Source organism: Diuraphis noxia, unplaced genomic scaffold (genome assembly GCF_037042655.1).
Source record: "Diuraphis noxia isolate RWA-SAM2 unplaced genomic scaffold, SU_Dnox_SAM2 contig0005, whole genome shotgun sequence".
Taxonomy (NCBI): Eukaryota; Metazoa; Arthropoda; class Insecta; order Hemiptera; family Aphididae; genus Diuraphis; species Diuraphis noxia.
Window position 1 is genome coordinate 3,071,802 of NW_028301715.1, and position 13,294 is coordinate 3,085,095.

At 28.0% G+C, this 13,294-nt stretch overlaps 2 protein-coding genes across 2 annotated transcripts; one reads left to right on the top strand and one right to left on the bottom strand.

Moving 5' to 3' along the window:
• Positions 1-544: 544 nt before the first annotated feature.
• LOC107168116 (mitochondrial ribosomal protein L38) lies at positions 545-3,733 on the top strand. The gene is made up of 7 exons (XM_015517416.2): positions 545-859; positions 926-1,081; positions 2,291-2,496; positions 2,556-2,674; positions 2,740-2,898; positions 3,160-3,384; positions 3,443-3,733. The coding sequence occupies exons 1-7, from the start codon at positions 724-726 to the stop codon at positions 3,642-3,644; spliced, it is 1,203 nt and encodes a 400-aa protein (XP_015372902.1). The 5' UTR covers positions 545-723; the 3' UTR covers positions 3,645-3,733.
• A 421-nt stretch (positions 3,734-4,154) lies between these two features.
• LOC149054730 (E3 SUMO-protein ligase ZBED1-like) lies at positions 4,155-7,731 on the bottom strand. The gene is made up of 7 exons (XM_089229629.1): positions 7,121-7,731; positions 6,488-6,996; positions 6,031-6,336; positions 5,739-5,963; positions 5,192-5,682; positions 4,913-5,127; positions 4,155-4,804 (listed from the first exon to the last, which is right to left on the bottom strand). Exons 1-7 carry the CDS (start codon positions 7,200-7,202, stop codon positions 4,458-4,460), a joined length of 2,175 nt encoding a protein of 724 aa, XP_089085755.1. The 5' UTR covers positions 7,203-7,731; the 3' UTR covers positions 4,155-4,457.
• Between the last annotated feature and the right edge of the window lie 5,563 nt (positions 7,732-13,294).

Genomic DNA, 13,294 nt, shown 5'->3' on the forward strand with positions numbered 1-13,294 from the left:
ATTTATATTAATATATTATATTATACTAAATTTATAGTGTACAGTATAGTGCCCAAGGTGTATTGATAGTGCCTGTATTGTATTGTGATGAGAGTTTAAATAATAAAACAAAATTGATACAAATTAATTCCAATCATTGAATGCATTTTACTATGTGGTTACCAGAAAATTCTTTTAAGTATGAAGTATGAAAGAGGTATGGACCCTCCCAATAGAAAATTCATAGCTATAGCCCAGAGTCTAATTTAAAAATTAGAGTGAATTGACCTTTACAATTCAAAGGTATATATATCAAGACGATCTCATCAGCTTTTTACGATACTTTAATATACTTGTTTATGACTTTAATTATGAAGGGACTAAGGGAGTTATAATTTTTTTGTACATCATAAAATACTTATAACATAGTTTATAAAAAGTACACTAGATGGTGTTAGTGACTATGCCAAAAGTAAAAAGCTTCAGGCTTCACTATCACACGTTTATCTGGTATCCTGATTCCTGTAGATTTTATAAATTCGTACTACTCAATTTTTCTATTCCATTTTCACTGTCGGTAATTATTATCTATAAATTCAATGTTAAAATTTATCAATAATCATTCAATATTTACTATTTAGTATTTATCTCTTAAGTGCAAACCGCGTATAGTTACTAATATTACTATAATTTTTCATCAATAATTTGTTATAAAAGTTGTATGTGAATAAGTTAAATTACAGTATGTCTTTTTCGGTGACATGTTTGCTAAAAAAACAAAATCGATTACTTGCTACAATGAGTGTACGGCACAGAAGTCAACGTAGAAATTTAGGGAAACCTCCTGGTATAGCAAAAACACTAGAAGAAAGATTGGAAGGTACTTACTTACTTTACTTATGGTATGATTGAGTATCGATTATTGTTAAAATATCTTATTTATTAGAAATTAACTTCAAAGATCCAAAGATTCACTTTAAAGTTGACATTGGATTACCTACACCACAAAGAGACAAAAAAATGGAAACAGCTAAGAGAATTGAGTTTATAAAAAAAATAAAATCCAATGCTGAACTTGAAAAGTTATCTAGAAACAATGAGTGTATGTATATTATATTGTAAAATGTTCAGATGTATAGAACATGTTATAGTTCATAGAGACATAAAAATATTTGTTTTATTATTCCAGCAGTTTTTGATTATTTTTTAATCAAACTATACAATAGATTAAGTAACTTATTTGAAAAACTACTCTTTTTAACTAGCTGTTAGCTGTAACGGTTAAATATTAATAATTTTTCTTTGTTATGTTCAAAATTGTAATAGTTCTACCTTAAAGCATGCGGAACAAATGCACTTTATCAACCCCCTCACGATTTTCAATTTTTTTTTCAGACGACTTGTTTTTTTATGCTTAAAACGATGGTGTAATTTTTTTTTCCGGAAACCATTATTTTGGAAGTTATAGCCTTCCAAAGTTTGCGATTTTACGTTTATTCGCATGCGCACAACACCACTACTTTACTGCCGCAGTATGGGCAGTGATTACACAGTTTGCGGCACTCGTCGCTCCGCTCCTTGGCGCCGTCGATCCACTCCGTAAATCAAAAATATCCCTCGATTTGCTGTGTAAAACCACCTTGGGTAGGCCTCGGAATTAAACAATGTTGTTAAAAAGCAATTATCAATTATATTGAAAAATAGTATTAAATATATTTTAGGCGCTGCGCGTGGCAGTCAAGTGCATAAACGTAAAATACACAAACTTTGGAAGGCTATAACTTCCAAAATAATGGTTTCCGGGAAAAAAAAAATACACCATCGTCTTAAGCATAAAAAAACAAGTCATCTGAAAAAAATTTGAAAATCGTGAGGGGGTTGGTAAAGTGCACTTTAGCCAAGCATGCTTAGTGATTTTATCAAATGGTTGTGATTGGTAATTTCAATCACAATGTATTGAAAAACAATTGATAAACTAATGAAATTGTTTAATAATTTAATTTAAAATAATAAATGATTCAATCTGTGATTAACTGAATTTATTATTATAATAAATAATTTTCAAATATGTAGTTATTTTTTTCTTATAGATTTAAAAACCACAATTTAGCAAATACAAATAGGCCAAAAATTTACTTCAATTTCTACATAGTTTTAAATAGCATGTTTTTGATAAATTTCATTATTTAAACCAATACCTATGTTAAAAGTACTTAAATTAAGAATTTAAAAAATGTTTAATATTAAAAAATTTGTCTGTTTATATAGTATTTAATAAAATACATATTATGTGATAATTAATTGTCTTTAGTACCAGTATCATTGGATGAAATATCTAATGAATGGTCAAAAACAAATGCTCCGTTACACATAAAAAAAGTAGCAGAATATTATGGGATTTTTGAGCATTTATTTGGAGATGCCTATTTTACGCCTTACATTCAAATGGATATTAGTTATGAATACAACTCAAAAAAAGTACCTGTTTATCGAGGAAATATTATTAAACCGAACGAGGTATTTATTGTATTTTTTAACTTTTTTTAATTATGTTTACAATAGTTTTGTTGTAATAGGCTCAGTATAATCCAGAAGTAAATTTTGAAGCTCCTGAAAAGACATTATGGACATTAATGCTTACAAATCCAGATGGACATTTACATGAAGAAAATTCTGAATACATCCATTGGCTAGTGTATGTATTTCACAAAAGTTCTTTTATAATTTTAATTTAAAACACTGATGCCTTATTATGTTTAGCGGAAATATACCAGATGGAGATGTTAAAAGAGGCGAAACAGTGTTTAATTATTTACAGCCATTTCCAGCAAAAGGAACAGGATACCAAAGAATGATCTTTGTTCTTTACAAGCAATCCACAGAAATAAATTTTTCTTCTATTAAATTAGTTAGTGAAAAGTAAGTTAAATTTTTTAATTCTTATAGTATATATTATTATTGTGCCTAAGGGCACAGAATTGACACGGATTGTATATATTTAATTAAAAAAATAAGTTTTAAATTATAAAAAACCGTGCAAGACCAATATATCAAATGAATGGGCAGTAAAAGTGTTAGTATATTTTGCTCAATCTGTAACAGTGCAACATACATTAACTTATTATACTATTAGTAATAATGTGTTAAAAAAGACAAATACTTATAATAAATTATTTCTAGAATAGATTTGGCCAAAAGAACATTTAGAACTTTTGATTTTTATCGTTCTCATGAAGATGTCATGACACCAGCTGGATTAGCATTTTATCAAACTGATTGGGATAATTCATTGACTAAGTTTTATCATGATCAATTATCCATGCCAGAACCAGTTTATGAATATGATTTTGAACCTCCATATATTAAACCACAAAAGTGGTTCCCTCTCAAAGAACCATTCAATTTGTAAGTTTATAATAATTTATTAGTTTTAATTTTCAATAATGTAATTATTTTATTTTAGATACATGGACAAGTATCGGGATGAAAAACAAATAGCTAAAGAATTTTTACTTAGAAAATTAAGAAAAACAAATCCATTCAAAAAACCTGAACCCCCCCTTAAGTATCCAAATGCAGTACCATTCAAGAAAACTACTCCGTCTTGGTTAAAACTTGAGATGAAAAAAGAACGTCTAAGATGGGGACGTGTAAATGATTATTAAAATTTTAAATCATTTACGACAGTTTAAATATTTACTTCTTTGTTCATAAAAAAAAAAATAAATAAACATGATTCTCATTCTTCAACAAATATTCTTGTTTATTTTACCAAATCGTAGTAAATTCTCTATCATGATTTTAACTTTTTAGTTTTATCTTAATACATCAAAATTTGGTCTACTAGTATAAGGTCTGGTTAGATCTACTAGCATGTTCTGAATACATATATAAATCCTAAATAATAATCATATTTAAGTTTTTTATGAAACTAAAAACAATTATTAGACAGTTATTAGTCTTGTCTGTTTAATTTTCATTGTTATTTTCAGTTTAAATTTGGATTATTCAAAATGATTAATTAAGAATTTAGCTATAAAGTCAAAATATATTACACTATGGTTTACAAATTGAATACTCATAATTAGATAATAGCCTTCATAAATTATTTTTTTTAGTTATTACAATTTTAAATTGAAAAGTTTATATATACATCAAATAAGTTATAAAACACATACAAATATAACTATTAGTTTATTATTCCAAATCTATTTACTATATTGCAAACATTTTAAATAGAAACAGCAATATTTATTAATTGTATAAAACAAGTTAGAGAGTAGCATAATATAAAAAATAATTTAAATTTAACAAATGCAACTTAAAAATAGAAATAGTCAATGCTGAATGAAATGTAGTTGTAACTATTACTAATGTAGAATAATTTTATTATACAATACATTTTTTAAAATTAAATTGATATACATTATTTACTTTTTAATGTAAATTATGTTAGTCAGTAAATTCATTTTTTATGATTAATTATTTTCTACTGTGTTTGCATTAATAAACATCATTTTATCTACTAGTTCTTGATTTATTTGGGATCTTTTTATATAATACAGTGTTTGTAACTCAAGTGGTAATTTACTTGATGATCCACTAAGAGCATATACAAAATGTTTTCTTGCTAGTCTTATTAGATTATGACATTTTGATGACATTCTTGACCACCACATAAGTGGACACTCTTCGAGACAAGGAGTTGGTTCAGATTCATACTGAGCAATTTCTAAATTAAGTCGATCTTCAAGTGACATATTATGTTTATTAATAACGGGAGAACTTTTTACATTGGCAACACTTCCAAGTAAAAATCCAATACCTAAACCATAATTTAAATTAATTGTAAATACATTCAGGTGATTATTTTTTTAATATATTGTATATAGTTATGCAGTTAAAATTTGTATATTAATTTTGAAACACTAACCTGATATTCTAGGTTTTTTAGATACATTTGTGTCAATTTCTGTTATATTCGATTTAGTATCATAAGTAACAGAACCTTCAATTTCCACCATTTTTACAAGTTCCTGTTTAATTGTTGGAAGATGTTCTTCACCTTCAGTCATAGGAAAATCTTTGAATCTTGGATCTAATAATGTTGCTATGTGTAAAAATGTTTGTACATCAATATTATTGTACCTAAAAATGTTAATTAATAATAAATAAATCAGTAAAAAGAATCATTGGTGTAACTTATTCTTACTTCCAGTGAAGTTCATTGGCAAATGTATTCTTTAAACTAGCAGCCAGATTTGAATCCCCGGGTTTAACTTTCAAATGATAGCTGGTTAGTTGATTAATCAAAGGTTTTAACAATGATATCAATGGTATCTTTTCTTCACTAAGAGTAGTAACAGTGACTTTTAAAGGCTCAAGAGTTGTAACAACATCTTCAATAACAGACCAATCTTTATCAGTTAACAACTCATGGGGAAAAAATCCGATATCCAATGTATTGCATAGAGTTTTAATGGTTTCTTTTCGTTGAACAAAACGTTCTAAATAGTGATATGTTGTAGTCCAAATTTGTGGGTACTCTCGACTAAGAAATGAATTATATACTTGAACAACATTATCCTGAACCGTGACAGATGTTAAAGCATTATGGTGATGTAATTTAGCAGAAACTGTTCTACATTTTGTTAAAACATTTAATACTTCTTCAGTTTCAAAGCAATTTTTTGTACATAAATTCTAAAAAAAAAAAAAATATGAAAATATTCTCAATTCAAATTCTAAATTATACACACTTGTAATTCGTAAATTAGGCATGGTATCAAAACAAAACCTTGAGTTCGTAATGCTGCATCTAAATTATCGTTTGAAAATGCTTTGATGACAGTTTTTACTTGTTCAATATTAATACTCCAATTAACAAACAATGAACCCAAAATTCCACACCATTCATTAGCAGTTCTGTTAGGGTTACATAAAATTGTGGCTAGTTGTTTAATACACAAACCTTCTTTATCCAACTGTACATTTAGAAACATTTTTATTAGATTATTTTTAAATTTTTTTAACTCTCATCTATAATATTACCTGTTGGAAAAATACACTTATTGTAATATAAACATTTAAGCTAGAACATTTCCACTCTTCTATACCTAAAGCAAAAGTGCTGCAACTGTTTGCAATACTATTGAGAACAGCAGATCTGGTAGTTTCATAAATTCTTGGTATTATGTACTGTTCTAATTTATATTTTCCTGGAATTTCACACGGGGACCTCAATGTAGCAATAAGGCGTTGAAAGCCTTTGCCTTCTACAATATCTGGTAAATGAAGATCAGCTATAACAAAATCAGTAATTGCATCCGATACAACTTTATTGATCACATCATTTGGCTAAAAAATAAAAATAAATATTTTAAAATATATATTTAATTATAGTAAACAAATAATATTTATAAATGAAACTTATTATCTTTAATCATAAAGTAATTTAACAAATTTTCTTAGAAACAGAAAATGAGTGGTAATATATGTCATTACATACTGAATTATCAATCTCTTGAAAAATAACTGACATCTGAGGCGTTTGTTCTTGGATATTATTAACATTTTCCCCAACAAACTGTTCATTAATTTCTCCTTGTATATACACATCCTGTTGTTTTATCCTACAACTAGACCTATTAACATCCACTTGGCCTTCAGATGTAGCTAATAACATTAGTTCATTTTTTCCATGTCTTTTTTTTGGACTTCCATCTTTAGATGACCCCATTTCTAGTACCATTAATTCAGTCTTATGTCTGCTTTGCAAGTGTACTCTCAGGTTGGTAGTATTACTTTTGTAAGCAAATTGCTTTTTACAAAGTATACATATAATTCGATCTTGTGTGAGTATACTGCCATTGTCTGAGGCAGGAAAACCAAAATACTTCCAGTAAGGACTATGCATACGCTTCGGTACAACTAATTTTTGGTAACTGACAGTTTCAATGTTTGAACGGTCCGGCACTATTTTAGTATAAGGACGTTTACTTTTTTTTTTTTTGCCATCTGTAAAATCAACAAACATATTTAAAAATCACAAGAAATTATTTAATACATTTCAAGATAATTTCTGCTTTTTAATCTAATTTTAAAGTGCTTTCTACAAATTTCAAATAAATCCACAGCTTACTGTTTGATGTCCCGGAGAGATTTTGTGAGGTCGATTGCAAAAATGGGTTTAATTCAATTGATATTTTATTACTCCGATTCATAATTTATTAGTACTTGAAATTTGCCTCCAAAATTCGGATATTTCACATAAAAAGTTGACTATCGATAATGCGATAATTATATTGCTTTTATCGAAATCAATTTTCGGATAGTAGTATGAACAACAAAAGAAGAAATAAACACTACACTACACAGAGTACAGAAAAATAGACTAAACCTGTCTGAAAAACATCGATCGATGTTCCAAGTTGGTTTGTGAGATATCGTTTTCACAATCCTAAAACGGGTGGTGCTCCAGTGTAGCCATATATTGAATATAAATAGTACCCAGTGACAAACACAAAGGTCAATTTATTTATCATGAAAAAGTTTAGAAGACAAAATATCAGCACACTAGCACAGTCGCACAGAATAAATAATATAAAAGTCACAAAAAATACGATTTAAGATCTATATTTTATGATTTAAGGAAACTTCTCTGTTATCGTCTTACATAGTACTAATTAGTACATACATATTATATACGATATAAAAAATGTCCGTTGACCAGTTTCAGTAATCAGTCGTAACCATTATTTTTGAATTTTGATATTATAAATTATAATTGACTTATGAGAATATTCAAATTATAACATTTTACATGCTTATAACTCACTTAAAAATTAAGATGTCGTAAAAATTATGTAATAGAACACGAATAATGTTTTTACCTATAACGACTAAAGGTTGAGCGATGGTATGTCTCTAACCTCTCACTACAGTACATAATGATCTTAAAATTAAATATTAAAACAGTCTCTAAAACAACTAAAAATTACTGTAAAAAAATGTCGCACCAAAATAGTTAACCACAAAAAGTCATTGATCTCTATAACTTATCCAGTGAATTCATGCCAACCAACTATCCCACAGCCCCACGTCGATTAAAAAGACATTGATGTCGAGACTCGAGATCTCTTGAATCCGGAAATGTATTAATACTATTAATTGAAGAAGAAAACTTTTCTCCCCCAAGTTAGAAAGTTCCCACACTGGTGGGCATCCCTCCTCACACGCCATTTATTCATGTTGTGTTTATTGTATCTCAGCTTTATCAAATTCACAAACAGCACACACATGAAACCGGCCATGTCGTGCAACCATAGATAAGATAATGGATCTACTTTATTATCTATGCGTGTATATGACAGAAACACGATCTGGGTGACTGGGTGCGATCCAACATTCTAACCATCTAACTTAACCATGAGGACCCTTCATATAGGTTTTAACACAAAAATTATATTTTCATACTTTTTACCGAATCAAAAGAATTTTATTAACATTAATTATAGAAAAACAACTAAAAGATTGAAGATGTATTAAAACAAGTAGCTAATAAACAATTAAGTCTCAATGACTAGCAGTTAGGGTGACGTATGAGGAACTTGGAGCGGTACGTTCACCCGTAAATAATAAACATAATAATATTAATATTATATACCAATAATTATACCAATTGGTACGTGACCTAAGCGGTTGATCTAGATCCGTGAAACCGAGTGCTTTTCTCCTTGGACTACAAACAGAGCAGATACTTATTTAGTATTTAACAGTATGTTGATTCAATCAATTCTTGAAGTATAGGCAATTATAAATACCATGTACAATATTTGAATAAGAATACTAAATCAGAGGTAGTATTTTATAACACACAAAGAAGACGTTTTAAATAAGTTTTGAATAAATTAATACACACCCGCTCACCCGCCCCCCCCCTAAGTAACGACCCTTACTTCTGAGGGTACTGCTTTAATATTTTCCGTTACACGACTTCAACAGAAATTTTTTTTTTACTGAACCAAAGGTGCCAGTATTGCTGTATTCCTGTTTCTAATTTAATTTATTTTTGAGTAAATATACTCAACAACACTTTTTAAATGATCTATTTTTCACCTAATATATTATATGAATACATAAGAATGATAAAAAGTGTTTCCGGTTATATGGGCATTTTAATTAATTGTATTTATTCTATGATAGAAGTTTTATTTAGTTCATGGTTTTTCCGAAATTCTTAATTTGGGTTTGGCAATGATTGCAATTTGTATATTCTTTTCTGTCGGTCCATTTTATTGCTAAGTTAAGAATAAATCTAAAAATAACAATTTCTTCATGCCATGTTTTTTAAATGCATACATATTTTTTTTCAATATTTATGAATTATAAAAACAAAAACCTTTTGAAAAATATAAAACTCACAAACTTTGCAATATATACCATCATCCTGAATTAATAATTGTACGTACAACTTTTACATAAACTCTAGTATAAGTTTGTTTCCAGGCTTCCAGCCATCAGTGGCGCAAAAGTGTTAGAAACATTGTATATGACATCGTTCTTTAAGGCGCACCCATTAGATGTAAATCAAAACACCTAACTGATAAAAGGATTAATCATTTATTTTACATTAATTCTAGATCTACAATGTGGTCACAGCAGTATCCTACAGCGGGCTTCTCGACTTCAATAAGACCAGTCTTGTAAAAGATACTTTTAAAAAGTATTTAAAATACGTATTTGAATACTTGAAAAAAAAAGTATTTAAGTACAAATACAAATACTTTTAAAAAGTATTTACAGATACTTTCAAATACTTTCAAATCTTTTTTCCTTGGCCTAATGACCTTATAGATAAAATGAATTATTATTTATTAATCAACTAAATTATTTTTTTATTTCAGAACTCTAATTTTACTTAAATTAATTAGAATAAGAATAATTAAGTTAGAATAATTAAAAAGTAAGACGAAAAATTTTTTTTTTTAAATAGGATTTGATTTTAAATACAGATACCTTCAAAAAAGTATTCAAATACTATACCCAAGTACTTTTTTCAAATGTATTTAGAATACGTATTTGAGTACTTAAAAAGTATTTGAATACTTTTATTCAAATACTTTCACTCAAGTACTTTACAAGTCTGAATAAGACTATAATATTCTATGACATAATTATGTCATATAATATAGATTAGGCGCCATCGCAGCTATCTAATCATTCTAATCAGTTGACAGTTACTAGTTTACTACCAGAGAGGCAGAGAATGTGACTGGCATTGGGCATTGGTTTTCTGTGCACTGTATACAAGGTGCATAAGTTTTAACACTCATGAAGTACTATGCCTAGGGCGGGTGACAGTAAATATTTATTTTGTATAAGTAAACGTACAAAAATAAACTTTACATTACTTACTGCATAATACATTTTTGTTATATAATATATTAATGCTTATAAACATTAAAAAATTTTAAATACAGTATGACATTAGACGGGACGGGTACAGTTTTCCCGAAAACTAAAAGAAAAGTAATCATCGAATTTAATTAATTATATTACAGTGATTTATATTTTATCTAACATGCTTATCTCCATTATTCTTTTAAAGGGAGATTGTAAATTCAGCCCGAAACATTTCGCCAGGAATAAATATTTTTAAACTATGCGTTCCGTGACTGTATCGTACTGTTCGCAACGTGATTTCGAAGCTGTATACAACGCAATCCATATGGCCAAATATTCAAATGTATGGTTGTCGCTTCCATTTATAAATTGTGGTATAGGTATATATTCAAACAGTAGGATTAAGTTGTGTGGAGTATATATATAAACGAAACCTTGAATATTAGAAATTGGATGGTTAAATGTTTTAGATTAGTTTTTTCCTGAGCCCTAGATGGTTTCTGATTACCTATTTTGAAATATTTTTGAGTACTATAAGTACTAAGCCAAATGACCATAGATTAACACAATTTTCTAATTATTTATTAAATAATTATATGACGCGTCTTTCACCTAAACATATGGGCTGCTGTTATAGCAGATTTGAACAGAACGATTAATGCTTGTGAGTCATTTCATTCCCATTGTAATATAAGTTTTAATTCTAATCATCCTCATATTTTTATATTTTTAGAAAAACTTTATCAAATTAAAATAAGAAAATTACATAAAAATAAATAGAATAAATGAACCACATAAGTATAGAAATTCAAAATAAAAATAAAGTATATTTTTAGGTGGAATTCACATGCATCCCTTCTAAAAAATTTAAAAAATGGATTTTTAAATTTACCAAATTTCCAAATTCTGGAGATTTAATTGTACCACTTTTTTGTGGAGATGCGAATATCTATTTGTTAAATGAAAATCCACAAAACAGTACAAAAATTTATTTAGCGAAAATGTAGGTTATCATTTGTTAAATATTTCAGTAGAGACTAATATTTTGGCAAACTGCTAAAATAAGTTTTGGATCAATTGATTTATTCAATTCAAATGTCGTCTAAAATCTTATTCAAGTGAAATATTTTCTGGTAAAATATTATTCAACTGAAATACTGTCAGGTACATATTTTCGGACTTTTTATAACTCTGGGAGCACTCTTTTCTTAATTTACAGTAAATTAATTGTGGATAATATTTTAGATTCTGAGCGGAGCGATGAATGTATTGATTTTACCATGATGTTTTTTTTTTGTGTCTGTCATTACGTTTTGGGGCAGTAAAAGTGCTTCGATTTTTGACTTCAGTACCTCGTTCGATCAGAAAGTGAATCTAGTTGGTACTTTGGGGGGTCAAAAGGGGAGAATTATTTTCTAAATAATCGAGAAAAACAAACTAAAAATTAAGGGAAAAACTGGAAATTTTACGCACACTCATTTTTCGACAAATCGATTTTGGTTTTTGATGTAACTTTAAAACAAATGACCATATAGATACATGAAATTTTCACCGAATGTTTATATATGTATATTCTATCCACCATGCAATTTTCAAACATTTTCGACTCAAGTTGAACTATTCATAGGCATTTGAAATTTTCGATCATTATTAGTTTTTTTTAAATTAATATTGATAAAAATATATTTGTTAGGCAGAAAAGCTTGAAAATTTAATACAAGGCTCTTGCCATATTGTTACAATATCAGTTGAAAAATAAAATGAATTCATAGTCACAATTATTTTTTATAAGCATTCAAAATTTGAATTTTGACAAAATTCGTAAAAATCACGAAAATTCACAAATTATTTTAAGCTAGAAATTCATAAAAAAATTTCTTTTTAAATCTAAGATTTAAAAATTTAATACAAGATTCCTTACAAGTTTTTCAATCTTTATTACAAATAAAAATTCCACCGGAAATTCAAATTAAATTTTTATAAGCATTTAAAGTTCAAATTTTGACTAAATACGTAAAAATTACGACAATGTTCAAATTATTTTATGCTAGAAATTCATAAAAATTTTTCCTTTTATATCTAAGAATTTTAAATTTTATATAAGGCTCCCAATAAATTTTTACAATAGCAGGTGAAATATAAAAGAAATATATTGGCACAATTTTTTTTTACAAGCATTCAAAGTTTTAATTTTAACAACATATGTAAAAATCTCGAAAATTCGCAAATTATTTTAAACTAGAAATTATTATTATTATTTTTTTTTTTTAATGCCCTGGGGCTTTTTTTATTTAAACGACCCAAAGGTCTTTATAAATATGTTTGACAATTACACATATTTTACATACTTGACATAAAATATATATGTATATTACACGTTGATGGAGTCACTTCCTATAAAGTGTCTCCTGCCTTAATCTAAAATCTTAAACTAAGTCGTATGGTTTCAGACGCTTAAGACGTCGGATATCCTTGGAGTTATCTAATAATTGAATGGCCAATGGATTGACATGGTGATCTAGCCTCGTCTCGTGTTTGCAAGCAAACCTATGGATTTCGTCTGCTATTGTAGGCAGCATCATATCACGGTGAATTGCATTGTTTCTTTCGAACCGGTAGGCTGCAGTGATGGTCCTAAGTGCAATATTTTGACAGCGTTGTATTACATCGATGTTAGACTTACTGGCACAACCCCACAATTGAATGCCATATATCCAGATCGGTTTTATAATTGCTACATACAGTAGACGTTTGTTTTCTATGGTTAACTCGGAGTGAGGTCCGACTAACCAATAAAGTTTTCGCATTTGTTCTTTAATCTGAATTTTTTTCTGACGGACGTGGTGTTTCCAGTTTAGATGAGAGTCAAGGTGCATTCCAAGATATTTTGCTGAATTTTTTTGTGGGATTG